Source organism: Ursus maritimus, unplaced genomic scaffold (genome assembly GCF_017311325.1).
Source record: "Ursus maritimus isolate PB19 unplaced genomic scaffold, ASM1731132v1 scaffold_36, whole genome shotgun sequence".
In the NCBI taxonomy this organism is placed as follows: Eukaryota; Metazoa; Chordata; class Mammalia; order Carnivora; family Ursidae; genus Ursus; species Ursus maritimus.
In genome coordinates, this window is record NW_024426230.1 from 2,418,458 (window position 1) to 2,446,328 (window position 27,871).

The window sequence follows — 27,871 nt, forward strand, 5'->3', positions numbered from 1 at the left end:
TGAGCCAGGCAGGCGCACCCAGAGTCTTTTTATTGGGGATCTTGGAATAGAGAGGATGGGTGGGGGTCTCAGCCTAGGGTGGCCGAGGGAGGGCCAGTTCGTGTCAAATCTGTGTTCAGGAAGTAGGTGCACAGCTGCCCTTTGCCTTTGACCTTGATGATGCCCCGGCTGTAGCAGGTATAGCCTAAGGACTGCAGCACCCGGGCTGTCTCTTCAGTCACCTGTGATTGAAAGGGTGTGAGTCTGGAGTGTGGGGGTAGCCCTATCCTATCTCCCCACCCCATGTCTCCAAGGTGGCCTCCTTACTTGGATCTTGCCCAGGACTCCCGTACTTTCCATGCGGCTGGCCACGTTCACCGTGTTGCCCCAGATGTCATACTGAGGCTTCTGGGCCCCAATCACTCCAGCCACTACAGGTCCGTGGTTCAACCCTGACAAGAGGTGTGGTAAAGAGGGGCCCTGGGAGGTGGCCGGGGAGGGGGGAGTTTAAGGAGAGAGAGGGGAGGAGGAAGCTCCAGGACTTAGGGTGAAGAGCCTGGAGGTCTTAGAGGACAGGAGGATGGGTCTGGAGTGCTGTGGCTTAGGGAAGGGGTAGCTGAGCCCCAGAGCTCCTGGCCCAGCAGCTTCAAGCTCCACCCCCAGGGATGAGGCTGGAGGGGGTCCAGGGGTGAGCTGGGGAGTACCTAACAAAGGACTTGGGGGAGGAAGAGCCTGAGAAGGTGAAGAGGAAGTCCCAGGCTTCCCCAGCAAGGGGGGGCCCTCACCCACACGCAGGCGGAAGTTGTTGAATGAGTGCTTGTTGATGACATCCAGCTTCGATCCAAGGGCCACTGCGAACTCCACCATGGTGCCCAGGTGGCTGCAGCTTCGCTCGGCATCCTAGCAAAGGGCCGGCCCACCGGGATGGGTCAGTGAGGGCCCAGCAGCGCGAGCCCGGATGGGGGCTGGTCGGTAAGGAAGGGGTACTGCACCTGCTGTGCGTCCTGTCCGGGGGTGGCATTTAAGCCCGTGGCTGCCATGTAGGTGCTGCCGATGGTTTTGATCTTCTCCACGCCGCTAAACTTGGGCTTTGAGAGCAGCTGTACAGAAAGAAGGCTGTGTCCCTGGTCTTTCTTGCTCTCTCCCTCCTCCCTCTCAGAAGCCCAGCCCCAGGCCTTTGGAGACGAAAGGACTAGGTTGTGGGGTCAGGGAGTGTGGCAGGAGGGAGAGTGGATCATGGGCAGAGTTGCCGGAGAGCTGGGGATCAGAGGAGGAGCGGCAGGGCCAGGGAGAGGAGGATGGGCCCCTGGCTGGAGAGTGAGCAGGCAGGAGGGACTGCTGGGAAGTTCTAGCACCCAGGACAAAGGGTCTGGGGGACCCTTGGGGTTGTCACCTCATCAAAATCAGCGATGATCTCATTGAGCAACCGCAGACACTCTAGACCCTCGTGGTTGATGTTAGATTCAGAGTAAAACTCCTTAAAGTCTGGAACTGAGGCGAAGAGGACACAGACACACTCGTAGGACTGGTGGTAGAGGTCCTGGAGGGTGGGAGGCTGGGATGAGGGAGCAAGCCATGTTCTTTCCCCCTGGGGGTCTGCATGGGCCCCCCTCCCTGTGTCCATACTCTTACCCCTCTATTTAAGAAGGATTGGAAAGGAGGAAGAGGGGTAGGGCCAGGTTATCCCAGGGATGTGTGACTCAGGAGTCAAAGATTGAGTCTCATTATGATTCCAGGAGAGACAGGGGTTTGGAGTCAGGATCACCTCACAGCAACGTGTTCTTTAAGAACTGGGGTCATGTCAGTGGGAATCGTCTTTCTATCCTATCCTACTGCTGAAGGGCGTTAAGCCAGTTAGGTCCGTTTACAAAGATAGCTACAATTTGGAAGATAAAATGATAGGGGAAATGGAACACAGGGAAAATAAAGGTAAGATAGTAAAGATGGAATCCTATTTGAACTTGGTTCACCAAAGGGGTGACCCGGAGTGCTTTTTAGTCCTCGGTTCTGGCTCGGGGCATTCTAGCAGCCAGTGTGAAGACAGAAACAGGAACAGTTACAAGAGTCCCAGTGTAAATAAGAGAAGAAACCAGGAGAAGTAGATCTGCTGCTGACTTCGAGGGAAGGGAGCAACTGGTGGGGGCGTACAGCTGCGAAATAGCCCCTGACCTGTTTCTTTGAACATTCATCAGCCAGGTCAAGAGTATCTGCACGGCAGACAGGGAGAAGTGCTGGCAGTACAGATAAAATGATGCCAACATGTGGGTGACCTTCTCTGCTGGTCCGACTAGAGCACATATGAGAATGAAGATTAACAGCTACCAGTGGAAATTCCTGTGGTGTTAGAAAGTTCTATATATGTGATGTCTGATACGACAGCCACTGGCCATAAGCAGCTCTTAGACACTTGAAATGTGGCCAGTGAGGCTGAGACACTGAATGTTCCACTTTAATTACTTTCAATGTAAATAGCCACACATGGCTAATGGCTACATCCTGGAGAGTGCAGGTCCAGAGGGCTGGGTGGACTGTGTCCTCCACACAATTCCCATCAACAGTCGAAGAAGCTTCTGGAAGGTATGGAGGGGCCATGAGTTGGAGAAGACACTCCTTCTAAGTAAGCACTTGGAATGCAGAGGTTCTGTGCTCAGGAGACGAAGCCTAAGAGCTTATGAAAGTGGAGGTACCTACCTGACAGGGGCAGGGACCCGGGCAGCCACCCAACCCATTGTGGACGAGTCCAGAGACGATGGGCCGAGGGCTAAGATTTTCATCCAGAATTAGTGCCTATGGCATCTGGAGCTCAGGAGTCAGGGGTGGGAGTCACCTCGTTGCGCCGGTTCTGGCCAATGAACTGGGGGGCCACGTGCGCAGGGAGCACATTCTCCAGCAGCAGCCGAGTCAGGTTCTCCATGGTCTCTGTCTCCTCCTGCTCCTGCCGCAGCTTCTTCTTCCACAGGAAGTCCAGGCGGCAGTAGTACTCATTCTGGCAGGGTCACCAGGGGCCCAAGGGGAGACACAGTGCAGGGGGAGCCTCAGCTCCTGAGTGTTCACCCCCCCCCCCACTCCATGATGGCTCAAACCACACCACTCCCCAATCTACAGAGAAAGCTCAAGGGCCAACTGTCCCTGGGGAGGCTACCTTGAAACTAGATTCAAACTAGGGTAGACAGAATTGGCAGCAGATTCTTTCTTATGGGTGGTTTTCCTGGACGTGGGGTGGGAGGGAAAAGGGAGAATTTGAGGGCACCTCCCTTGGGGAGTGAAGGAGAAAGAAAAGGAGCAGGAAGTTTCGCTTAGAAGCTTCCAGTGGGCACACCATTTGGGCTCAACCCTGGAGATGTAAGATTGAGGGAAAGGATGAGAAAGACCAAGTCACAAATATGGGGGCCCCCACCTCCCCCTTCAAAGGGAACCTCTGGAGGGCGGAGCTGGGTGACTTACCTGCCGAGCCAGGACAAGGAGGGTGAAGAAGAAGATGAAGAAGGAGATAGCTCCCATCAGTTTGGGCTCCTTCAGCACCCCTGGCCTGAGGAGGCCACATATCAGGGTTGCCCCTTGCCCTGCCCCTTCCCGATGGCCTTGTCCCTAACCCCAGCGCCCATGTAGCCGTCAGCCACCCTCCCCCTTTCAGGTCAGTGAGGTGAGGAGAGCTCTGCTCTGCCCCCAGAGGGCCTGGGCGCCTCTGTCCAGTGGCCGTACGCACCTGGAGTCCAAGGGATCTGGATAGAGGCGGGCGATGAGGCAGTCGGACAGCCAGGCGTGGGAGTGCAGGAAGAGGGAGCAGGAGACCCCCAGCCATAGCAGGAGCAGCAGCAACTTCAGCTCGAAGCTCATGTGCAGAAAGAGGGAGCAGGACAGGAACCCCAGCACGCAGCAGTGCATAGAGTACTGTGGGGCCGGGCAGGGTGGTCAAGGGGGGGCCATATGCCACAGGCAGGGGTGGGGACTATCCCAGGGCTCCCATCCTGCCCCTCCCAGGGCCCGGGTCCTATCTGGGGGACAGGGGGTGTCATACACACAAACACACACCAAGTGTGTTTTTTGTCTGTCCCAATCCAGAGGATGGGGGTGGGGGAGGGGCCAAGGAAGGCTCTGGAGAAAGAGATTCAGGGCTGTGGGGAAGACTCACTGGGACGCTGATGAGAGGCAGGGAGCCAGGGAGCTCCCAGGAGACGTTGGAAGCCACGGAGGACACATTGGAAGCCCGGGAAGGGCAGTTTGTTGCCGCCGGTAAGAAGAACTGCGGAAGGAGGTGAAGAGCTGAGGTGGGCGGGCGGCTCCCGGGGCACAATGGTGGCTTGAGCTGGGTTTCAGCTGACCTAGGGCTGAGTGAGGGCCAGCCTCCTGCAGTGGGGTGGATTCTGCTATTTCTGGCTGGTGAGGGAGCCTTAGCGCTGGGGTCCTCGCTGGCTGGTCAGGGATGGGAGGAGTGGGTGTCCTGGGCTCTAGTCTGCCAGCAGACCCACTGTGTGATCGCTTGCCAGCCACTTAACCTCTCTGGGCCTCAGCTTCCTCTTCTGTGACTTGGCTGGGGGATGATTCCTAAGGTGTCTTTCAGGGACAGAATTCTAGGAGTGATTATGAGTTCTGAAAAATCCGCCAGACTCAGCTACAATATCACGGCGAGTGAGCTGAGCAATGCAGATCTGCCCACATAGAAAAGATAGGAAGGCTGTCCACCAGAGTGTTATAAACATTTATGCAGGCGGCAGATTACTTGTTTTCTTTATATTTGTCCAACATTGCCCGAAAACCCTGGCCTTAGTCCAGCTGCCCTCCCAAATCCAGGGGTCCCCTGTCAGCCTCTGCTAGGTCCAACAGGCCCTGAAGGGGGTGCATAGGGCCCCCTCTGCCCTCACCAGGCTGGTAATAGCCATGACAAAAACGAGGAGGATGGTGGCAGTGCCCAGGGCAACTCGGAGTCCGGGCCGTGTGGCCACCAAGCCAGACAGTGCGGGCAGCCAGTGCAGCATCTTGGGGCCTTTCAAGACACACTTCTGTGGAAGAAGCACAAGCAGCTTAGCCATGGGGCTGGGGCACCCCCCCCGCCTCAGGCCAGGTAGTGGTAAGGGCCCAGCCGACCACTTCCACCCCCCAGCCCACCTCACCGTCAGGTGCTCTGAGAAGCAGACGAAGAGGAGGAGGAGGAAGAGGAGGAAGGTGATGCTATAGGTGATGGCCAGAGCTGGCGGCCTGAAGGGAGACAAGACTGAGTGAGGCCTCGAAGGGTCAGAAGATGCTCCGTGTGCCGGGCGTGTGCTGTGCACCCCGGTTGGGAGATGTGGGGAGGAGCAGTCCTGGGGATCTGAACTGGCCCCCAGTGGGGTCTGGGCCGATAAAAGGCATTGCATACCGGTGATCCGGGAAAGCTGAGGGGGTCTAGGGCAGTGGTGCGGGGGCAGGAACTAATGAGGTCGGGACAGTACTTATGGGGGCGGGGGCTCACGAGGGGGCTGAGGCTGCCTTAGGCCAGCCTTTGGGCCTTCAGGCCAAAGCTCTTTCACCTGGCTGAGTTTTGGACAAGCCCTTGCAGCCCCTCCTAGCCATGGACTAAAAATGAGGACCTACTTTCTAAGCTCATTTGCTGTGAGATTTGGGCTCCGCAATGAAAACAGAACCTGCTTCATGGAAAAGTTGTTAGGACCCAGAGACACGCACGTGAAAGTGCTCGGATTATGTAGAAAGTCCACAGGATGTATGACAGTAAAATGAAAGCTGTGATTATCACTGCTTCCCCAGAACACATACTTCCTCTGTGGCTCCGTGTCTGAAGCCAAGGGGAAGTGGGTAAAGGAAGAAAGTGTGGGTCAAGGATCAGCAGGAGCTTGGTGGTCTGTGTGTGAGGCTCAGGGTCGCCCTTGCCTGGGGCTCTCACCTGTTGGCCACCAGCATCTGGATGATGAAGTTGGAGAAGAAGACCAGGAAGGTGCAGGCCGCATAGTATTTGAAGGCGGGGAGGGCAGAAAGTCGATACTGGAAGGACAGGGGTCAGTGTGGCCACAGGGGCCACCAGGGCTGCCCATCACCCTGGCGGTGTCCGTTCCAGGCAAGGAGCGGGAGACCCAGCCTCACCGCCCTGCCCTTCAGTTCAGTCTCAGCCTCTACCGGTTCTCCGAGGAGCCGCCCTCCTCCCTCCCATCCCCACCTAGTAATCCAAGCTATAGAGTGACGTCCATTTGGAGAGAGTCACAAGCCCCTCACCCCCAGGATCACAAACTGAGTAGACCGACCACAGGGCTTGCCCGCTCCCCAAGGCCAAGGAGCTAAGGTTAGAAAATTCTGCGCTGCCATCCCCCACACCCACCTCTTTCTCCAGCTCCTTCTCTCTGAAGTACAGTGTCAGTGGGTTGAAGTCCTTGGACTGCTTCCACTGCCTGGTGGGAGGTGGGGGGCAGTGAGCTCCAGAGAGGAAACGGAAGGGCGGGGCAGGTTGGGGGAGATGGCCAGGTGTGTGTTTCCCTGGGCTGGAGCAGGGAAGCGGCTCCCTTCCCCTGGGTCATCAGGGGAGCACATCCGTTCCTTACGGCGGGGCCCAGCCCTCACGCCCCTCCCGGCTGCCTTCTGTTCTCCATACTTCTGAGAGTTGAGCTGTTCGATGACCTGGAAGAACTTGGCATCCCCAGTGTCCAGGTCCTCATCTAGTCCCCGGGGGGTACGGCTCCTGCACAGTGAGAGCCCAGCCTGTCACCATAGGAGACCCTGGATAGCGTGTGGGCGAAGCAGGGGCAGCCCCCCTAGGGAGGATGGAGGCAGGTCGCCCAGAGAGCCCCACTGTCAGAGTTGCTGGGGCCTCCTCACCGGTCCAGGCTCCACTGGGGGCTGAAGGAGGCCAGGGCCTTCTCCTGTCGGGAGAACACAGCGAAGGGGGAGATGAGGCGATGCTGACCATCCTTGAAGCCTCTCTGCAGTGAGGCATTCCGTATCTACACACATCCTGGGCCTTTAGCAACTGCTGTATTTCCCCTGCCTGTAATGACTTCCTCTTTCCATCAAATCCTACCTGCCCTTAAGGGAAGGGTCAAACCACATTTATTCCTTAAAGGTTCTTCTGGACTCTTTAGACACCCAGGGTCCTTATGCTCTCATTTCCTCAGCTTCTACCACTTATGAGACAAGCCTGTAGGCTTGAGGGGTGGTCATCTTCCCTAAGGACTGAACAAATCCCAAAGGCGGGGACTTGCCCATCACCCCAGCATGCCAAAAAATCCTCATTGGTTTAAACTCAAGTGACGATGGCGAACATTCTGACTCCCTTGTGGTCAGGCTGAGCTGGGAGGTGGTGGGAGCAAAAACAAAACGAGAAGAAAGGGAACGAGGAAGGAAGAGAAACAAACCTGGTCACACTCATTCTTTTCTGTAGTAAAAGGAAGGCTCTCTGTGTGCCAAGATATGAGAGCAAGCAGACGAGTAAAGCGGGTGAGACAAGCCCCGGGAAAGAGAACGCAGCGCAGCGGCCACTGCCCAGGGCCAGGGGTCTGGTGACTGTTCTTTCCTGCTCCCTTGGTGCATGTGAAGGCACCAGGGTCACAGGGGGGCCACCTCATCCCCCCAAACCCAAACCTGGCATATGGGAGAGGGAGAGGGGAGGAAAAGGGGGAATGAGAGGGATGTTCTAGGTATGAGGCCATCTATGCATCTAGGTCTGAGCCTAACTGTTTTCAAGTTACCTACCTGCCTCTCCACCTTGCTCAATGCCTGTATGTTACTGAAGGCAGGGAACGTGTTTTTTTTTTTTTAAAGATTTTATTTATTTATTCGACAGAGATAGAGACAGCCAGAGAGAGAGAGGGAACACAAGCAGGGGGAGTGGGAGAGGAAGAAGCAGGCTCATAGCGGAGGAGCCTGATGTGGGGCTCGATCCCATAACGCTGGGATCACGCCCTGAGCCGAAGGCAGACGCTCAACCGCTGTGCCACCCAGGCGCCCCAGGGAACGTGTTTTATTCATTTCTGTCCTCTCAAGAACTAGCCTAGCACCTGCCACATAGTAGGTGCTTTAAAATTGTGGCCGGGTGCATGGATGGATGGATGGATGGTATATCCTAGCACCAACACTGCCCACCCCCACACCAGAGGTCCCCATTGTTTAAAGGTAAGCTGTTGTGATTCTCAGGATTTCTAGCATTGACTGAGGGACTTCAGGGGCTGGGAAGTGAATATCTGGGCTGGTGAGGTCCTGCCTCGGGAGATACGCTTGAACTAGGGGCTCTTACTTCTCCACCCTGACACTTCTTAGCCTACACACTACTGGGGTCTTGGGGAGGTCTGGCATGGGTTCTGGGGGGCATCTCACCACGGGCATTACACGCAACACTATCTCACAGTCCCTGGGCTCCCACCAAAGCCCACCATCTACTCTACCTCCCCCTGGGGGACTCCCTCCTGCAAGAGTCAGCAGCGTCTTGGATTCTTTCTTCCTCTCCCTCCTGCCTGCTTAGCCCTTCTGACCTTGCCCCTACTCTACGTTAAGGCTCTGAATTAGGTATTCTCCTGAACCATGCTGCCAACGTCCCCCCACTCCACAGTTCCCACTGATCTCTGGCCTGCTTTCCTGATGGGTGGGTGGGGAGGGGAGACAGAACACAGAAAGGGTACTCTGAAGTCATGCCACATACACAACTGGGTCTACCCAGTAGAGAAGATTCTGAGCAGAAGATCTGCAGAAAGGAGGCTGGGAAAGTTTTGGGAAGATCAGATCAAATGGAGAGAGCAGGCTGAGGAAACTACTCCTGGGGCAAGTCTTTGGGGACATGGCCTCAGTCTCTGCAAGAGGGGTCTCTGGCTGCTTGCCACCAAGCACCAACCCTAAAAGCCTAAAGCTGGTGGGGGAGATAGAAGGCTCCTATGATGACCCGAAGGGGCCGAGCACAGGCTCAGCCAGTAATCCACCGTCCCCTCGTTTCCTCTCTTCCCTCTCTCCCCGACCCCTGCCTGCTCAGGGTGACGGCCTTCGAGGCCATGTGAGATTTTCACGTCACCTCATTTTATCCTCATACACATGCTGGAGAGTCGGGGCAACAACTGATTTGCCCCCACCTTCCCAGTCCTAGTGGGGATTAAAGAGAGTGTGCAGTCTCAGGAATGGAGCTGGACTGGCTTCGGACCCAGGAGAAGTGGGGCCTATACCTCTGTGGTACTAATGGTAGGGGGTTCCCAAGTGGAGGTTGGAGAACAATGGACATAGATAGGGTCTACGGGATTTTGCATCTCAGCCGAGCTCAGAAGGCAGTGATCTTTGCCATTTCTCTGGAAGGAAGGGCAAGGAAAGGCCTGAACCAGCGACCAGTACAACCAGACAGTTCAAGACCTCGGGATGTCATCAAGGGACTCACTGGTGGTGAGGGCGGGGAAGTTGGGAGGGGCACTGGGAGTGAGGTTAGTAAGTACTGGGGCTCACGAGGGAGGTGCACTTACCGGGAGAGGGGTGGAAGTGGACACAGGGCTCTCTAGGTGGCTCAGATGGGCAAAAGGCTTGGCCGCGCCCCAGGACTCCAGGTAGCGGGTCATCAGCAGTGATGGGCGCATCTGGGGGCCCTCGAGAGAGGACAGCAGCCCTCCCGCAGTGCCCTTCTCATCCTCCTCCTCAGCCTGGGGCATATGAGGGCTGAGAGTCAAGATCACAAACGCCTTCTACATTCTCCCCACACTCCTTAGAAGGTTGGGGCTCCTCCCCCTTGACGCACACACTGAGACCCAGGAATTCAATCTCTGGCATAGGAGAAGAGATCAGGCCGGTTGGCCATGGGTGCTTCAGGTGGGCCAACCCATGGGGTGCAGGCTGGGCTTTTACCCGGGGGTCGATGACTAGGTAGGTGGGCTCCCCTAGCTCCCGAAGGTATGGGTCCCGGTGTTCCATCGATGCATCTTCCACAGCATAGACCCCGGCCAGCAGGGCCAGGGTAGCCCCTGTAATATGTACTCGTCTGGAAAGAGGGGGCAGCGAGAGTCAGGAGGGAGGGCCTGCAGACCTCTCCTTTTCCCCCAGGATCCTTCCTGGAGGTCTGACTTTAAGCAAGGCCCTGTGCTCCAGGAGGTGTCTCCTAGCACCCCTCCCTGCACACCAGGGTCTCCCTGAGCCCCAGGTGGGATTTGCTCATTTTAGGGAACTGTGAATCATGTGGCAGCATGTGGGAGGCCCAGCTGGTTTCTTCCTGTGGCCTCCTGCAGCCCCGCATCTCACCCTGGCACGCCGCCCGCCTCCATGTGGTTGGCCAGTGTGACATCATGGGACCAGACATCATACTGCCACTTCTGCAGCCCAATGACTCCGCAGAGCACACTGCCCGAATGCACGCCCACACGCATGTTGATGTCCACGCCAGTGGCCGCCCGGAGTTTCCTGAGCAGGGTAGGTAGGGGACAGTCTGATTGCCGCCTTCGGCCCTACGCATGCCACCCCCCTCCCTCTCTCCAAGAGGACCTCCACTACCCTGCCTGCTCCTTGCCCACATCCATCCCTTGGTACCCCTCCTTCCCGCCCACCTGAGCTGACCTGATGGCCCGGCACATGTCCAGCCCCATGCGCACGCAGTTGATGGCGTGGTCTGGCAGGGAGAGCGGTAGACCAGAGACACAGTAGTAACAGTCTCCCAGGATCTTGATCCGCATGCATTCATGCTCCTGGGAGTGTGTGTGTGTGCAGGGGGAGGGGGGGCACCTGGTTAGAGGTCAGAGGAGGCACGAGGGAGCTGGGACAAGTGGGAGCAAATGTGGTATTCCGGAGGAACTTCTGAGGCTGGGAGTCTCTGGGTCAGATCTAGGGATTCCCTTAACTTGATATGGGGCTGGCTGAGGTCTGTGGCTCTCCCCCAGCTTTGGCACGTGTAGGGTGTGTTCAGATTTGAGCAAGACTGCGGTTTTCTGGGGGCGACTCAAGATTAGGTTGGTTGGTGGCGTCCCTGGTGTCTGAACAGGTGGCTGGGCTGGCCTGGGCTGATGTTGTACAGGGCAGAGATTTCCCTTGGAAGGGGCCCCTGAGGTTAGAATGTCTGGAAATCTCTCTAGATTTGGTGGTAGTGTCCAGAGACCCCTATACTGGGGGCTCTGAGCATCTTTGGGGGTGTTGTTGTGGGGGCATTGTCGAGAAGTCTCTCCAGGTCTGAGATGAGCAGCTCCATGCCTGGGGTTGTTTGAGAGGGTTTCCTACCTCCATTGGAATATCTTCCATGGGAACACATGCGCTCTGAAACGGGCCTGGGATCTAAGGTGGCAGGAGTTTCCCTTGGAAGGGGCTCTCGAGGGTGGGGCATTTGAAGGGCCCCGCGTAGGGAGGGAGGGCCCCTCTGACCTTGGCAATCTGGTCGAACTTGCCGAAGAGCTCGTTGAGCATGAGCACCAGCTCCTTAGGGGAGCACTCACTGGCCAGCCGTGTGAAGCCCACGATGTCAGCATACAGCACGCTGGGCAGGCAGATGATGTCAGTGGGGCCAAGGTCTCAGGCCACGCCCCCCTCCCCTCTGGCCATCCTCTCTCCTACCTCACTCCCTGGTGCCTCTTGACATAGAGGCTGTGGAAGTTGTTGGTGCTCTCTGGCCGGGACCCCTGTCCAGCCTGCAGCCGTGCCATGATCTCTGCCTTCATCTCTCGGGCCAGGTAGGCAGGAAGAATGGACAAGAGAAGGTGTTCCTGCAGGAGATCACTATGAACACCCACCCTCTTGCATCCTGAAGCCAGGAGTCCCAGCCTCCTGACCATCTAGGAGCTCACCCACTTCTCCAGCCCCACCAGATGTGACCCAGAGTACTCCCCCAGATCCTCCCCATCACACAGAGCTGGGCTTCAGCTCCCCATCCTGCACTAGTCACTTTTAGGCACCGAACTCCCGGCACCAATGCCAGAATTAGAGTTCTTCGTTTAGTATCATAAAAGTGCTTTTACAAGCTTCTGGGTTTTGAGACTTAACACAACTTTCCAAGGTGGGCGGTAGCCACATTTTACAAAGGAGGACAGAGAAGAGCAAGTAACCTGCCCAAAGTCATTCGGCTTGCAAAGGAGCCCCGTTGTGTGATATAAACAACTTTCTCAAACCCCGGTCCCGCCCAGCCTCCCAGGCCCCGCGGACCTGGTGCTTCTTCTCTGTGTCCAGCCGCCGGCGCGAGTGCAGGGAACGAAGAGCCTCCCGGAACGTGGCGCGCAGAGCGCGCTCCATCAGCGCCTTGTGGTACGCTCCGGCCACGTTCCCGCACAAGAACAACACGGCGTTCGCTGCCAGCTGGGGGAGAGAGTCAGCCTCAGAGGGCGCTGGCCGCAGGTGGTGGGGGCAGTGGGTAAGCGTGTAGCTGGAGCTGGTCTCCAAGAGGGTTGAGGAGGACTCCACAGTTAGAGACCTGAGTACGTCCAGGCAATTGGGGCCACACTGCTGAGTCCGTAGGGGGCGTTTCTCCTGCCCCAGGATCTCTGCTCTAGACTCAGTTGTGCACCAACAAGGCCCTTAGGTCTAGCAACCCTCGCACACACGTTTCCTCTGCCTGGAAAGCCACCCCACCATCTACCCCCTCTGCGGCCCCCGCAGCACAAAACTACTCAAGCTCCGATTTTTACATTCTCTGTGACGGTTCCATCATCCACATCTGTCCCCACAGCTCTGGTCCCCTGGTGAAGTCCCTTCCCCGGGGGGCCCAGAGGCGGCTTCAGGTGTCTGGAGCATCGTGCTGCAACAAGGTACCAGCGCCATGAGGACACCATCTGGGTGTATGTGTTTGTACCCTGCTCCTAGCTTGGCGCCCGGCCAGGGAGTCACAGCTCAGCGGGCGGTTGGCGCATGCTCAGAGGAATCGACGGCGCGCCGCGGAGCTGACCCTGGGCGCAGCGGGGCCCCGGGGGCAGCGTGTGCAATGCGCGTTCTCACCTGCGGCAGCAGCGCTGGCCTGGAGTCCGGCTGAGGCCCAAGGTACAGCCCAAGGGCCAGCAGGTGGGAAAGCGACGAGGCAAGGCCCGCGGCGGCGGCATCCCGCATGCCCAAGGGCAACATGGCGTACACGGTGAAGATGACGAAGAGGAAAAAGGACACCTGGGGGGAGGGGCACGGGGAGCTGCTGGCGGCTCTGGGCCCGGGCATCCTCCTGCCTCCTGCTCCACCTGCCGCTCCTCTCACCTGGTCCCAGGCGCTCACCAGGCCCCCGGTGAACAGGAAGCCATGGCCTAGCCCGAGTAGCGCGGCCCACACGAGGACCGACAGGGGACGTGTCCAGCGCTGCAGTCGTTGCTCGCGGGAAGCCAGGCCCAGGAGCAGCGAGAAGCCACCGAGCGCACACAGCACGGTGGTCAGGAAGCCCCGGTCTGAAGCTAGATCCTGTGGGGAGGGGGTGCTTGCGGCAAGACTGGAGTGCAGAGTTTGGGGAGCTCCTCCAAGTTGAAAACAGGCAGCCCCCCAGGGCCACTTCCGACGGTGTCTCCAACTCAGGTCAGAAAAGGAGACAGGGCACCTGAGCTGGCCATTCAGTTAGGCTGAACCATAGGAAGTTGCCAAGAAGCTGTTTTGAATCTACAGAGCCTGCTATCTCGTACGGTTCAACCTAATAGCTCACTGGCAGCCGTGCTGGAACCTTGGGCCATCTACCCAGAGCCTACCCATATGGCGCGTTTGTGAATCCGTGACCTTGCTGAGCTCGTTTTCTCATCTGTCAAACAGGAATTAGAGCACCATCCTGGGGTCCTGAAGCAAGTGAAAAACCCTGCCTCACAGAAGGCACTTAGGAATGAGTGTACCCAAATCTGGCCAATTTGCTCAGGAGATTCCCTGCCCTGGGCACAAGTCTGGGTGTAATCCCCTCTCCACCCCAGCCCTAAGAAGTGCTCCAGCAGCAGGGGGCACCTGGAACCTCTTCGTGGCAGGTCAGGGGGGAGCCCTACACTTTCACCACCCCCTGTGGGCATCGACCTCCTGCTGCTGTCCCTGCCCTGTGTCCCCACCTCTTCCTGGACTTCGAGGTGGCCCAGCAAGAATTGGTCAGTTTGGTGGCTTCCCCAACTTGCCTCCGAAAAGTGAAAAAAAAACTTGGAGCAAGATATTTCCAGAAATGGAATTGAAGAACCCCTTTCTCCTAAAAAAAAGAAACTGGAAATGGCTTTATCTGAGGACTAAACGTGAGTGGGCTGGAGGATGCCTTCTGGGAGTCTATGGGTATGACTGCCCCACAGCCCCTATGAGAGAAAGAAAACCAGGAAACGGATTCCCACGGGGCCCAGTGTAATTTCCCTTCTGGAAAATTGGAAAACCCGGTGTTGAATTTACTCTAGAACCCGTAGATCACAGGTCTGTCAGTACCCTGAAAGAAATTAAAAGCACCCAGGGCTCAGCTTTCTCCCAGCGGCCCAGCGACTGTGGCCCAGAGAGGTGCAGTGACTTGTCCAGGATCACCACATTTCCTAGCAAGGCGTGGTGCTCCTTTCCTGGGTTCCAGCGAAGAATGCAGGTGGCAAAGAAGACCCCTCCCTAAATCCCTACCCCGAAACTGCCCTCTAGGCGGTGACCCTCCCGCCACCCTCGGGAAATAGCCCCCGCCCCACCAGAAGCACCCCCGCTCACCCTGCCGCTGGCGGAGGCGACAGCCAGCATCGCCAGGAGCGCACAGAGCACAATCACCAGCAGCAGAAGCAGCAGTGGGTACTGCTGGCTCAGGCTGTAGTAGGTCTCGTAGAAGAGGTCTTCGCTGGGGGGCGGCCGGGGACTGAAGAGGCGGGCCATGGTCCCCCCTGCCCCTTGCTGTGTCGCCGGCGTGGAGGGTGGACCCCGGGGCTGGGGAGGGCCAGATGCCGCGTTATCGAGTGTGGCCGCTCTGGGCCCCAGCCGTGCCTCTCTCCCTGGGTCCAAGCCACTTCCACCCTGTTTCCCCAGCCTCGCGGCAATCCCATCTGCCAGGCACTCCCTGTGGCCTCCCAGCCTTTCCCCAGTTGGTTGTGAGAAGACTGCCCCAACCTTCGCTCCTCCTCCCTCAAACCCAGGCTGCAGAGGTGCCCTAGCAAAAGCCTCGTCTCCGGGTGGGGCAGGATTTGGGGTTGAAGCAAAGGAGCCTCAGGTTCCTCTTACCCCCCAGACTCACTGCCCGCGATGCTGCCGCGGCTTGAGTGGGCGAGGCCCGAGGACGGAGCCCGGGGCAGCTGGTGGCGTTGTCCTGATGGAACACCGAGAAAAACTAGTGGCTCAGAGCCCTGGGCGGCAGGCTCTTCCCTCCCGGCGCCAGGGCCCCCCTCCCACTTCCCCGACAGGACTGCCCGGCCCCTTCCCGTGCTGAGGCAGACTCCGCAGGCCTCCTCCCCCCCTCATTGTCTCCCCTAACACTGTCGTTGCCTTTCCGCTTTGGTCCCCTCGAGAAAGGGGAATGTGAACTGTGGGAGAGGCGAGGGGGTGGGGGAGCCAGGCTGAGCAGCAAGTGTCAAAATGGGGGTGGGACCTTTGCACAGCGGGACCACGAAGGAGCGCTGGAGTGAAGTCTGGCAAGAATGTAGGGAAGAATGCCGGCGAGTTGGGGCTAGGATTTAGGTCGGGATGGGGCTCGGGGGTGGGGTGGGGGGGCACGCGTGTGCCTGTTGCCCTCTCCTCCTGCCTAGATGCAGCTCTGTGGATGGAGCCGTAGCTTTCCACTCCAGACACCTGCTGAGGGTCAAAGGGCTGGGCGAAGGAAGCAACGTCCGCAGGGATGCAGGTGGTGAGTGCTTGTGGTGGAGGGAAGTAAGTATGCGAGCTGACCTCTGAGAGGCTGGGGGCATTGTGCGGGGCAAGAGATGTCTTCCAGTGCCCGTGGAGAGCCCTCTCCCCAGGACCCCACTGCGGCCCAGTGGGTCTCTGTAGCGCAGAAGAAAAGGGGGGCAGTGAGACTATCCCCAGAATTTTGGTTTAGGGTGGGGTCTCACCCGATCTAGAGGAAGTGCTCCGCCCAGAGATCAGAGTGGCCCCAGGAGCCAGGCCTCCGGGATTCCTTCCTGCCGCCAGCTGGGCCCTGACCTTGTGTGCCACGCCGCTGCCCACCCCCAGCCCCGAGCATCCCGCTTCCGGCCTCAGCTAGACGGCAGTGTCTCCGCCTCCCTCCGAGTCAGCTCGGCAGTCTCCCATCCACGTCTCCACCGCCGGCCCCTGGCCTAAGCCTTAGCCTCCCAAGTGTGGCGCTTTGGTTAAAAATCCACCACGTTTATTGACTTCTGTGTGCACAAATCAGTTGGCCTTCAAAGAAAGTCTCAGCTAATTGCCTCACGTCCAAGAGGTAGCTCAGAAGTTGCGTCATACTAGCCCCGCCGCCGGCTCCAGGCTTCTTGGTTCTTGTGGCCTTCCTCTCCAACCTACTTGTGGGGGGCAGGTGGCCAGCCTCGACCCATGCCCCAGGGCGCCAGGCCTTGCGTGGGCAAGGCAGTTCCTTCTTGTATGACCAAGTAGTTGTTGTCTCCCACCTGCACCGCATGGCTGTCACATATGGTAACAGGGTTACCTTTAAAAGAAATTGTGGAGTTGGTGGGACAGTTGGTTAAGAAGTCGGGGAAACTAACTCAAAATTAGGAGGGGCAGCGGCACCTTGTGTCCATCCTCGAGAAATGCAAGTGTGGCGTCTCTAGGGTGGCCTGTGACAGTGTCAAATGTGCCTTGGGCGTTCGCCTTTGTGCTGCGCCTTTGGAACTGGGTTTGCAGAAGCTCAGAAGGAATGGCAACTAATGTCTGAGACCCTCATGTTTGGGTTTTTCTTCTAGGAGCTCTTCTGGACCAACATTAACAGTGGCGTAAGTTAGGGGTTCACAGAGCTGGTTCTGGGGAAAGTCAGAAGGCCCAGGGCAAATGCAGGCTTTGCTGTGTGACCTCAGCTGGACCCAGTCCCAGAGGGTGTCACTTTCTTCATTTATGACGTGACAAGTTTGGGGTAGTTGGCCACTAGCCCTTTCTCCCTCCCACTACCCAGTGTACCCTGAATCTATAGACAGTCTTGAGGAAGAAGCCATTGGAAGAACTGAGCATAAGAAAGGAAGGAGTGAGGAATAGGTACCTGGTATTGGATTGGCCCGTGGTGCCCTCGGAGACCAGTTGGTGCCACGTCTCTTAGCCCCCTGCGAACAACACAGCTCTCTTAGGCTCCCCATCCTGGAGCCGGTTCCCCTGCTGCATCCCCGATAGCCCCAAGTTTTCCCTGGCAAGGGGGACAGGATTCACAGCAGTCCTAGTGCATCCTCTAGTCCTGCCAGTGTCTCACCTGACTCCCTTCAGGTCTAGGACCTGGGGTCCAAGCCAAGTTGGGGCCAGGCATCTGATTTCTGAAAGGTGAAGTCTCTGGAGTCTGGGGAGATGGGGCTGTTGAATCGGAAGGTATCCCTGCTCTCCGGGCGGGCTGAACCTTGTCTCCCTGTGCCCTGATCCTCTCAGGAAGGTTTGTACATTTTTTAGGAACAGAGTTGGGGGACTCCTTCAGACTTAGTTTGTTTAACATCTCAGTGGCTATGATGTCATGGCTTCCTGTGGTTCCCCTAGGGCCTTCCGTTTCTGTCCCTCCTGGGCCTGGCTTAGGCGCAGACGACATCCTGTTGCTGCCCTGGTTTTCACACAGGAACTTCTTCACCTGCAAGGACATGGGGAGCTTTCTGGGCATGGAGCTGGGAGAGCCAGCCTAAACCCAAGGGAGGAGTCTCTTGGTCCATAATCTATTACCTGGGAACTCAGTGGTGAGGTGGGGAGAGTGAGGACAAAGATTAAGGCACAAAGAACAGTGGCCAGTGGGGAGTCATCGAGTGGGCAAGGGAGGCATGTTGTGCCATCCTTGCCCAGCTCCTGGGTTGGGGGGTGGCACTGGACACTCACCGTGGAGACTGCGGCATCCATCTCCTTGTTTACCAGATTGAGGGCTTCCTCGGTATTTGGTCGGCATTCTGGAGACAAGGCAGAGTGGGTGGAAGGCAGGTGAGCCAAACTTTCCCAGGGAGAAGTCCCCTGCTGACAGATCCAGGCCCACCCTAGCTGCCAGCTAACTGGCCAGTTCACCTTGGAAGGAGGGCCTGTCCCTGGGGTCCTGGTTCCAGCAGCGTTGCATTAACTCCTTCAGTCCTTCCAAGCCAGGAGTCTCAGGGCTGGGCTGGGGCAGCTTGGTCAGCGGGGGCCGGATCTGCCCCTCACACCCTGCTTCCTGCTGCAGTGATGACTGGAGCACTACTGGGGTGGGGGTGGGGGATGCAAAGAGAAGACATTCAGGATATGAGGGGCTACTTGCCCCATCATGGAAGGGGGAAAGGAGTGTAGTCCAAGGGGAGGTGAGGAGAAGGTCAGGCAGTCTGAGTGGGTAAGCTGGAAGAAGAGGGTTTGGAGGCTTGCAGGAGGAGGGCACCTGGAGTTAAGAATCCCAGTGTCTGCCCAGAGTCTTACTCTCATCTTCTCTTCCAGCTAGCACTGCCCACATTAGGATCCCGAAGCTGCAGGAGACACAAAGCTGAAGCCTGGCCCAACTGCTGGCAGAGATTCCTTTCCCATATATGGTCCCCTAGAATGGCCCAGACAGGTACAGAAATTTGGAATGTGTGTTTGGAGTGGGCACCTTACCTGTAGACATCGCTAGCCATGGAGGCCTTCCGGTTTACATCAGCCAACAGTTCTGGGGCCAAGTAGGCTGGGGCCGACTCCCCAGAGCCAGCTCCTGACCTTGAGCCTCTATGAAATGTAGCCAGGCCAAAATCTGTCAGCTGTAAAGGGAAGGAAGAGGAAGAGGGTAGAGGATGGACAGGACCAGGCAGCTTCCAGAATCCCCCCTCCCACCACAAGGTGCAGGTCCAGCCTTATAAAGAGGGTTTTGAGGGTTAGGGGAATGATAGGACCAGTGGGGCCCTCGGGTTGGAGGTCTGGGTCCCCTCTATGGGGGCTGGGTTAAGGTCTGAGTCCCCTGGGCTAGGTCAGCCGTGGGTCTTTGGCCGGACTGGTGGGTGGGTCTGTGGAACGGACCATATGGGTCAGGGTCACTCACACCTGGTATGGTAGGGGCTAAAGCTCCTGGCTGGGCTTTGACCCTCGGGCAGCCCTGTGACCCTCGGGAGATGCTGAGGGTACGGAGTAGACAGGGCTGCAGCAGGTGGTGTCCAGAGGCTGGGCTGGGATATGGACAGGCTGACCTTGGCGTGCAGGTCTGAGTCCAGCAGGACATTGGAGGGCTTGAGGTCTCGGTGCAGAAGCACGGGGTTCTGGCTGTGCAGATAACACATCCCCAGCACCAACTCCTGCAGCAGGCGGCAGAGGAGAGGCCAGGGCCGAGGACAGTGGGGCTGCAGCAGCCCTGCCAGGGAACCATTTTCCATGAACTGAGTCACCAGAGCTGGCCCGCAGGTGGACTCCCACCGTAGCTTCTGGGTGACCCCCAGCAGGAGCAGTATGTGCTGGTTATGCAGACTTGCCATGGCCTTCACCTCCCTGGATATCGCCTCCCTACACTCCAGGAAAGAGTTGGAGTCAAGCCCTCTCCTTCTGGAAGATCCTTCCCCTCCCCATTCAGGCCCAGCAGCGGCCCCTCCTTCTGGGGCCGACACCCCCTCCCCCCGCAAGGCCCATGGCTCAGGTCACTCACCCCTTCAAGATCTTGACCGCCACATCTAAACCCCACGTCCTGTGTCGCGCCTGGAACACCACCCCGAACCTGCCTGCGCCGATGAACTTTGGGTTCTCCAATTCTTCGACAGACACCAGGGAGGCTGGGGTACCGCTGGGCCTGAAAGAGGGGGCTTGGTCTTCCAGCTGCTCCCTGTACAGCCCCCACCTCCTTGAACCCATGGTCAGTTCAAACTCTAGCTCTCCCGGCACCCTGCCCCCCCGCCTCGGGGGGGGGGACCCATTGTGCGTGTCTCCCGCCCTCCACTGACCATAACTTGCTGCCAGACATCCGGCTGGAAGGTGCAAGTCCACACGGAAGGAGTGACTTCTGCGAGCCCGGTTTGTGGCAGAGAGGGGCAGGGGGTCGTGAGAGGGGTCAATCCCTAGGTCACCGCACGGACTCTGACTCCGGGTTTGCTCCCCTACTCAGAGTGACTAGACCACTTCCTTCTTGGGCGGGTGCGTCTACGTCCCGCCCCAGCGGGGAGGGAGACAGAACGGAAGCCTTGGCTCAGCCAGGGGCATCTGACAACGCTGGGAACACTGAAGGCAGAGCGGAAGCCAGGGCTTGTCTTTTCTAACTCAAGTTTCCTGAGCACCTGCTGCGTATCACAGCAGCTTAACTGTCATTGGGCACTTAGGGTGTCACAGAAGGAGTCCTTATCTTCCAGGAGCCCGCAATCCACCTCTGCAGCCGGTGTCTCTCCCTTCTCCCACAGGATTTCCGGCTCCACCTTCGCCCTGGCCTGGGGTGGGGAGGGGATGGTGCTGAGGAGGGTTTTATGTTGCTAGCGCTCAGCAATCCCCCAAATGCCCTACGATCATAACTAACAATTCTATAAAGCTCGAATGTGCCAGGTACCTGTATTCGCTTATTTGATGCTCACATCAACCCCGAAGGGATTGGTACTGCTTTTATTACTTCTTTATGGATGAGAAAATAGGCACTTAGGTACTTAAGGTAGCCTAAGTACCTTGCCCAAGTCAGCCGGGAGCTGACTTTAAGCCTAGCTCAGAACCATCAGGTGTTCCTGTTTTCAGATAGGCTTCCGGGCTCTGCCTCCCAGCTGGCCCTAAATGTGGCTAAAGAAGGTGAATAGTGTAGTGAAGGGTCCCTGACAGCTATTGTTGCTGGGGCAAGCCCTTGGCATTGGTAGTGACTTGACTCCCAGGGCATGGTGGTCGGCTAGATGAACTGGCCCAGCCAAGGGCATCTGGCATTGTGGTGGACACTGGGGGGAAACGCATGCCTGCCCTCTCCCCTGACACCAACTCTTCCATGCAAATCCCCTGCTTAACACGTGTTCCCAACCAGCATATACTCTGGACAAGGGCCTTTGGGAACTCAGGAGTTTGGGGAGCCTTAAGGATTTAGGGGAGACAAAAGGTGTCTATGTTTTATCCACTCTGTACTCTCCACTCTTGGGCTGGCTATCCAAGGCCTGACCATGGCTGGACATTGTGGAATCTCTATGTGGCCAGTCCCGGGTGTTCAGTCCTTCACAGGGAGACCTGGTTCTCACTGGAAGGTGATCACCTTGCTATACACTTTCCATTCTGTCCAGTGGTCCATGGGCTCTGCTGGATGGAGCAGAAGTGGCCAACAGTTAGCTGTGGTTTCTGGAGCACCTGGAAACTCAAGGAGCCATCCCATGAATTCTGATGGAGTCAGTGTGTGCGATTTTGGAGTTATTTAGGGAATTCTAAGACTGTAGTGTGTTTTAAAAGCCAGGACCCAGTAGGCAGCCAACAAATATTTGTTGAATTGAATTAATACATGAACAACCAAGACTTTTGGGGCTTCCTTACAACTTGGATCACTCCAGCTGGAGCTCCATACTCATTGGGAGGAAAAAGGAGGTTGAGCTTCTCTAAGGTGTGGGGGCTCTCCCCTGTGAACCCACCTGAAGTCGACTTTATTGTAGAGACAAGGCAAGTGCGGCAGGTCCTCAAGTCCAGTCGGGAGTCAAGAGCCACCAGACAGGGCAGCCATCCTTTTCATGGTTCTCTCTTGGGAGAAGACCCTGGGCTCCACTTGACGGGGAACAGCCAGAAAGGCATTAGAAAGGTGCTCACCAACCTTTTTATGGCTAAATAGCTTCAGATTGGGATAAGGCCCTCGGCATCATGGGTAAGGAGCTCTAAGGCGTGGGGTTGGGGAGCGTGCCAGAGCCTGTACTATTTTTTGACTCCAAATAAATCAAACCCATTCAAAAGAAGGAGGGGCAGAGAGAGGAGCCTGGAGTGAGTGCCGGAGAAGACCCTCTGCTTCTGGGTGGGGGAACCTGGCGAAACAGAGTTGATCCCAGGGTTTTGGAACTGTGGCCTTTCCTGAGGCCTAGTGCCGCTGACCCCTAACAGAGCCTCTGCCCCAGGCTTCTGGAGTCTGTTTAGGTGTCTCTCATCCCTTCAGTTCTTTGCTCTTGATTGTCTTTGGTTATCTTCAGCACATCCCTAGTAACTGCTTTGGGTCCCTATCCTTAGTTGTGGGGGTGGGAGGGCAGACGATGTAGTTTATTTTCTTACATATTCTAGCCCTAACTAATTCTTATCTGTCATTTGATTAAGAGATTCCAATTATAGATCAAATGGTATTAATTGAGGTGATGGTAAAAAGGATTATGGAGAATTTTCATTTTCCTTAGTGTTTGAATAGTTTATATTAGCATATATTACTTTTATAAACAGTTAAAGAAGGAAGAAGATCATATGTATGCAATAATTTAGCTGTAAGGATATTCACTAAAGTGATTAACGCAGTGGAAAAAATAGAACCCTAAATATCCAATAACAGGAAAAAGATTATACATAAATAAATATATATTGTAAAGATTATAAATAAATTATGCAGTGGATGACTACGTAGCCATTAAAATGATGCTCTAAACCTATGTTTATTAATATGACAGGTGTTTATCATGTATCATGTGTGAAAAAAACAAGTTATAAAGCAATATGTACCATATAATCACATTTTTGTTTGTTTTAAAAATTCTCTTCCAGTCGTATGACAGAGTTCTCAAAAGCCTCCCATAGCAGGATACCTAAATGCTACATAAAACATAATCAACACATTAAAAAAATTCCTTAGTAAGCTCCAAGAAAAGAAAGGTAATCTCCCAAGGGTAATCTCCCTGAAACTAATAAAATAAACCAATACAAAACAGAAAGTAAATAGTAAGTAAACAGCAAGTCAACTAACTAAAAGCGTAGAGTTTTGGGGACTGGGAAAGGGATATGGAAGGTTGGGGGAGAACCACAGAGTGAGCCAGTCATAGTGCCTAGGAAGATGGAAGAACTAATTGTGAGACACCCTATTCCCCAAAAAGCTAGACCCTCAAATGGGCTACATTCTCAGTGGAAAGGAAAAAGTCCACCAGCTTACAAAGCGAACTTGGAAGGAAGCTCGTCTGGGCTGCAGCACTTGATGTTAAAATTAATTAAAAAAAAATGTTGGTTTCCATGTGAGATCTGCTCTCACGAGGATCTGTGGTTGAATTTTTACTCGTCCTTTGATCAATAAACCATAAGCTGAAACATTTAAGTGGCCCCAGATTGTTAATGCCCTCCAGAATCTGGCAGAAGCAAACTGAATCCTCCTTAGAGGAAAGCATGCTGAACTCAAGCTTCTGGATTAAATTCTGCCAAATATAGACTCACACAAAAAAATTCTAAATATGTAAGGATTCAAAGTACCATGATGGAGAATCAGCAAGAAGAAAAATCGACAGGTTTGGATCTTTAAGGAATTCAGAATTTGGAGTAATCAGATGAAGAATCTAAAGTTTCTGTGAAATGTTTAAAGAGATAAAAGACGGAATAGAAAAAAAAATGAGCAAGGAATAAGAGATTATGTAAAATGCCCAGATAGATTTAGGAAAAAAAAAAAAAAAAGAACATCAGGAAATTTTTAAAAAGTATGTAACATTAAAATTGGTGTTGCAATGCTTGGTTAAATAGAAAACACAGCTGAAGAGAGAAACAGTGTACCCAAAAATGGATCTGAAGAAACTCTCCAAAATGCCGCAAAAAGAGAGAAGCAGATAGAAAAATGGAGAGACAAAGAATGAGGAGGTCTCACAATTACCTAATTGGATTCCCATGAGGAGAGAAAAGGGAAAAAAAAAAGTTGAGGCAAGGCAATATTTGAGGAGAAAATGGACGAGATTTTTCAAGATTAGATGAAAGTCAAGAATCCACTAATATGGAAGGGACAGTGTATGTCAAGAAGGATAACTCTAAAGAAATCCACATCTAGATAGATACATTTCAGCACGACTGCAGAATCGGGAAGAGCAGGAAACAATCTCACAGGCTAGAGAGATGACACAGATCACCTATAAAGGAACACAACGGAACCAGTAGCACGCTTCTCGGCAGCCACAGAGGAAACCAGAAGATCCTGGAATGACTGACCCTGGTAAAAGAGAGGGGAACAAAGTCTGTCAACATAGAAATGTATACGCAGAAAAATTATTTCTTTCAAGAGCAACAAAAAAGATATTTTCAGGGGCGCCTGGATGGCACAGCGGTTGAGCGTCTGCCTTCGGCTCAGGGTGTGATCCCAGCGTTATGGGATCGAGCCCCACATCAGGCTCCTCGGCTCCTCTGCTATGAGCTGCTTCTTCCTCTCCCACTCCCCCTGCTTGTGTTCCCTCTCTCGCTGGCTGTCTCTATCTCTGTCGAATAAATAAACAAAATCTTAAAAAAAAAAAAAAAGATATTTTCAAATAAACGAAAACTGAGTTTAACACCATCAGACTCGTCCCTAAAATTCTAATGGATGTGAACCTAGAAGATAAAGAAAACTTACGTCAGACAGAACATGTGAAATGCAAGAAAGAAGAGCAGTTTTCCCAAAAATTCGACCACAAAACCAATCAACATCATACCAGGCCCATAGAAATGGGAGGGTGCGGCTCAGCTAGCTGGCTCAGTGAGGGGAGCATGTGACTCTTGTTCTCAGGGTTGTAAGTTCAAACCCCACAAAGGGTGCAGGGATGACTTAAAAAAAACCAAAATCTTAAAAAAAAAAAAGATAAAAAAAAGATCTGCTACCAACAAGTCCAGTTCTGGGTATATACCCAAAGGAACTAAAAGCAGGGACTGATATTTGTACACCAGTGTCTATCACAGCATTATTCACAGTGGCCAAAAGGTAGGAACGACCCAAATGCCTATCAATGGATATGGTATATACATATACGGCCTTAGAAAGGAATACAATTCTAATATATGCTACAATGTAGATGAACCCTGAAGCTGTTACGCTAAGTAAAATAAGCCAGTCACAAAAAGACACATATTGTACAATTCCACTTACATGAGGTACCTAGAATAATTGAATTCTAATTATTAGAGACAGAGGGAGAACGGTGGTTGCCAGGGGCTAGGGTGGGGAGGAAATGGGGAGTTACTGTTTTATAAGTACAGAGTTTTAGTTTGCGAAGATGAAAAGATGGGAAGTTTCTGGAGATGGTGATGGTTATGCAATAATGTGAATGTACTTAATGCTATTGCACTGTACACTTAAACATTATTAAAGTAGTACATTTTATGTATGTTTTAATTTTTTTTTAAAGATTTTATTTATTTATTTGACAGAGATAGAGACAGCCAGCGAGAGAGGGAACACAGCAGGGGGAGTGGGAGAGGAAGAAGCAGGCTCATAGCAGAGGAGCCTGATGTGGGGCTCGATCCCGGAACGCCGGGATCACGCCCTGAGCCAAAGGCAGACGCTTAACCGCTGTGCCACCCAGGCGCCCCTATGTATGTTTTTAATACAGATTTTGTTTATTTATTTGAGAGGGAGAGAGATAGAGAGCGCGAGCAGGGAAAGGAGCAGAGGCACTGAGCAGAGAGGCAGTCACAGGGCTCGATCCCAGAACCCTGAGATCATGACTTGAGCCCAAGGCAGACACTTAACCGACTGAGCCACCCAGGAGCTTTGATTTTTATGTATGTTTTACCACAACAAAGACCTGCTAAATTTATGGTTCCATGTTTTAGACGTGAGATGTGAAGATTTATGTTAATAAACATTTAGTTATTTGATTTGGACATTAAATTTTAGGGAAAAAGCAAAAGTATATATTATATATAATATATGATGTAGGAAAGATGTTAGGGTTCGAAGCCAACGGCCGAGAAAGAATTCTTGAGACGTCTTTGGTGCAAAAAGACGGTTTAATTAAAGCACAACAACTGGACCAGTGGGCAAAAAAAGCTGCACTAGGGGTCATGAGTAGTGACCCACTGTATACTTTCAAGTTGGGAGGGGGTTAGGGATAGCGTTGTCTTTAAGGCATTTGGGAAGCAAGGTTTGCAGGACCTTGAGGGGGCTAGCTATTGTGGGGAAAAGGTCATTTATCACTGTCTAATAAAACCTTAGTCAAGAGACCCTTCAGATGTGTATTAGTGGGCCATATGCTTGGAGGATGACTGCTAACATGTATCTTGGGGGGTAGAGTTAAGGAAGTGTCCAAAGGAATTTTTATGTGTTAAAGTAGACTTACAGGATCCTGGGGGTTGGGCTAAGATTGCCTCTAGCCCTCAGCAAAGTGTTAACATCGAGGCAGCTGAGTTCCTGGAGGAAGGTCACTCTGCCTGTTTCAAGGACTTGTCAATGGACTGTAAGTCTTAAGGAAATTTAATTTTTCTATTGCCTTTGTTTCCTACATCAATTTATATATTCTGAAAAATATAATAATATGTATACATTTTTGTATATTATAATATATAATACATATTTAGAAAAATATCTAAATGGACAAATAGAAACAATTTAAAGTTATGGTTGGTGAATTTACAGGCGATTTTTATTTTTTGTGTGTCCTATTTGTATTTTTTTATTTGCATTTCCTAACTTTCCTAAAATGAATTCACAGATACTACAGTTCAGCCTCCTCTTTTCCCCCAGGACACCCACGGAAGATGCAGCAGCTTCCCTTTGCCACCTGCCACCTGCCTAACCCGGAAATCTACCCTGCCCTTCGCTCTTGGTTTCCCGCAGCTATTAAGAAGGCCTGCTGGCGTCGTGTTCGATACGTGGCTGAAGTTAGCCCTTGGCAGTCCCATGGTAAGTAGGATTTTGACAGACATAAACCTAGGAGAGATGATTCCAGAGAGGCTGTTGTGTGCAAAGTTCACAAGGTGAGCTCTGGAAAAGGCAGGTGTCCAGACTGGCTGCGTTACCTCCCCCGCCCCCCCAAGCACTGTTCTCACCATCGTTGTCGTCAACGATGATAAAAGCTGGTCTTTCTTACACTTCATAGCTCCCAAAGCGCTTACGGAAAGCCACCTCAGTTCTGTGAGGCTGGACCTCTTGTCAGGTTCTGCAGGTGAAGAAACACGATGGCCTCGTTCTTTTGTCTGGATGTGAGGAATAAACAGAAAGCGATCGGGAAGCGAATGACCGCGGCCGCGCGCACCGCTCCCCCCACGCGAAGCCGCCCGCGCTCCTGGGGGCACCCTTATCTCCGCTCCCAGCTGCTGAAAAACAAGCCCTCGCCAGGCGGTAAGGGTGGACTCTGGACACATGAGCTGTCACTTTGGGGGACTGGGCTGCACTCAACTTGGAAAAGTCACAAAACAAACCCCAGGGTTTGAGCGGAGCTGTGGGCAGAGCGTTCCGCTCCCAGCAGGATCTGTGAGACTGTGATTTACAAGGAGAAATTACATTCGACCCCATTCCTGGAACAGCGCTCCGAACCCCTTGGAATTTCCTGTGAGGAAAGCGGAAAGAGGTGTCTTCTGTTATGTTAATGAGGTGACCTTCGGAAAGCCGGAGATAACCTAAGGGAGGGGGCTGGTTGCCAGGGTAGGTTGCCAATCATGTTATTGGAGGATTGCAACTTTCAGTTCCACCCCTGACCTCTGGGGGGGGGGCGGGGGGTGAGCTGGAGGTTGAACTCGTCCCCTGTGGCTGATGATTCCGTGCGGCGTGACTGTGTGACGAAGCCCCGTAAAACCCCGAAAGGATGGCGTCTGGAGAACTTCCGGTGAGGAGGCGGTGCTGGGACAGGGGTGCTCTCACCGCGCGGGAAAACTCTCTGCCCTTTTCCGCGCACCCTGCCCTGCGCAGCCCTTCCATCTGGCTGTTCCTGAGTTGCATCCTTTATAATAAACCAGGAATCGAGTAAATAAAATGTCTCTCCGTGTTCCGTGAGCTGCTCTAGCAAAGGAATCAGACCCGAGGCAGGGTTCAGTGGAACCTCCAGTCTATAAGCCTTCTTGGTCCGAAGCAAAGATGACAATCTGGGTTGGTAATTGGTGTCTGAAGCAGGGTGTGTGTGTGTCGGTCCTGTGGGACTGAGCCCTTAACCTGGGGGATCTGATATTATCTCCAGGG

The 27,871-nt window shown here is 54.2% G+C and overlaps 2 protein-coding genes and 2 long non-coding RNA genes across 11 annotated transcripts; 1 reads left to right on the forward strand and 3 right to left on the reverse strand.

Annotated features, from left to right (window-relative positions):
- Nucleotides 1-14,686, reverse strand: ADCY4 (adenylate cyclase 4). 5 transcript variants are annotated; one of them, XM_008708843.2, is made up of 25 exons: nucleotides 14,509-14,686; nucleotides 13,075-13,272; nucleotides 12,829-12,990; nucleotides 12,043-12,192; nucleotides 11,458-11,606; nucleotides 11,269-11,380; nucleotides 10,474-10,601; nucleotides 10,162-10,320; nucleotides 9,772-9,904; nucleotides 9,396-9,569; nucleotides 6,781-6,824; nucleotides 6,557-6,643; nucleotides 6,287-6,356; nucleotides 5,858-5,955; nucleotides 5,091-5,175; nucleotides 4,842-4,979; nucleotides 4,112-4,222; nucleotides 3,686-3,870; nucleotides 3,424-3,508; nucleotides 2,807-2,965; nucleotides 1,373-1,519; nucleotides 972-1,079; nucleotides 765-879; nucleotides 307-431; nucleotides 1-221 (listed from the first exon to the last, which is right to left on the reverse strand). In XM_008708843.2, exons 1-25 carry the CDS (start codon nucleotides 14,665-14,667, stop codon nucleotides 69-71), a joined length of 3,234 nt encoding a protein of 1,077 aa, XP_008707065.2. In that variant the 5' UTR covers nucleotides 14,668-14,686; the 3' UTR covers nucleotides 1-68. The 5 variants fall into 5 exon arrangements, with proteins under 5 accessions (XP_008707065.2, XP_040476719.1, XP_040476722.1 ...); XM_040620785.1 differs by lacking the exon at nucleotides 14,509-14,686 and adding an exon at nucleotides 13,551-13,871; XM_040620788.1 differs by lacking the exons at nucleotides 1-221; nucleotides 307-431; nucleotides 765-879; nucleotides 14,509-14,686 and adding an exon at nucleotides 13,551-13,871 and having other exon boundaries at nucleotides 980-1,079; nucleotides 1,373-1,470.
- LOC121100275 lies at nucleotides 819-27,668 on the forward strand. 2 transcript variants are annotated; one of them, XR_005832035.1, is made up of 3 exons: nucleotides 819-951; nucleotides 26,441-26,599; nucleotides 26,796-27,668. It is a non-coding gene; the product is annotated as an uncharacterized LOC121100275 (long non-coding RNA). The 2 variants fall into 2 exon arrangements; XR_005832036.1 differs by lacking the exon at nucleotides 819-951 and adding an exon at nucleotides 26,117-26,153.
- LOC121100276 lies at nucleotides 2,413-2,800 on the reverse strand. The gene is made up of 2 exons (XR_005832037.1): nucleotides 2,671-2,800; nucleotides 2,413-2,549 (listed from the first exon to the last, which is right to left on the reverse strand). It is a non-coding gene; the product is annotated as an uncharacterized LOC121100276 (long non-coding RNA).
- On the reverse strand, nucleotides 16,092-21,631 carry RIPK3 (receptor interacting serine/threonine kinase 3). Of its 3 annotated transcripts, none has more exons than XM_040620790.1 (10): nucleotides 21,426-21,631; nucleotides 19,499-19,639; nucleotides 19,050-19,359; nucleotides 18,487-18,626; nucleotides 18,313-18,359; nucleotides 17,935-18,102; nucleotides 17,755-17,822; nucleotides 17,153-17,515; nucleotides 16,949-17,009; nucleotides 16,092-16,402 (listed from the first exon to the last, which is right to left on the reverse strand). In XM_040620790.1, the coding sequence occupies exons 3-10, from the start codon at nucleotides 19,329-19,331 to the stop codon at nucleotides 16,257-16,259; spliced, it is 1,275 nt and encodes a 424-aa protein (XP_040476724.1). In that variant the 5' UTR covers nucleotides 19,332-19,359; nucleotides 19,499-19,639; nucleotides 21,426-21,631; the 3' UTR covers nucleotides 16,092-16,256. The 3 variants fall into 3 exon arrangements, with proteins under 3 accessions (XP_040476724.1, XP_040476723.1, XP_008707029.1); XM_040620789.1 differs by lacking the exon at nucleotides 21,426-21,631 and adding an exon at nucleotides 19,791-19,989 and having other exon boundaries at nucleotides 17,935-18,099; XM_008708807.2 differs by lacking the exon at nucleotides 21,426-21,631 and adding an exon at nucleotides 19,791-19,989.
- Nucleotides 27,669-27,871: the final 203 nt, after the last annotated feature.

Excerpts from the sequence above, each read along its gene's own strand:
- RIPK3 (XM_008708807.2), bottom strand. The coding sequence starts at position 19,810 with ATGTCTGGCAGCAAGTTATG. Across the intron at positions 18,360-18,486 it reads ATGGCTAGCGATGTCTACAG|CTTCGGGATCCTAATGTGGG; the intron begins GTAAGGTGCCCA and ends TGTCTCCTGCAG. Across the intron at positions 18,103-18,312 it reads AGCTGGAAGAGAAGATGAGA|TAGTGCTCCAGTCATCACTG; the intron begins GTAAGACTCTGG and ends CCCCCACCCCAG.
- ADCY4 (XM_040620785.1), bottom strand. The coding sequence starts at position 13,856 with ATGCCCACAGGGGGTGGTGAAAGTGTAGGGCTCCCCCCTGACCTGCCA. Across the intron at positions 12,991-13,074 it reads TGGTGAGCGCCTGGGACCAG|GTGTCCTTTTTCCTCTTCGT; the intron begins GTGAGAGGAGCG and ends CCCTCCCCCCAG. Across the intron at positions 5,956-6,286 it reads AGAAGGAGCTGGAGAAAGAG|TATCGACTTTCTGCCCTCCC; the intron begins GTGGGTGTGGGG and ends CTGTCCTTCCAG.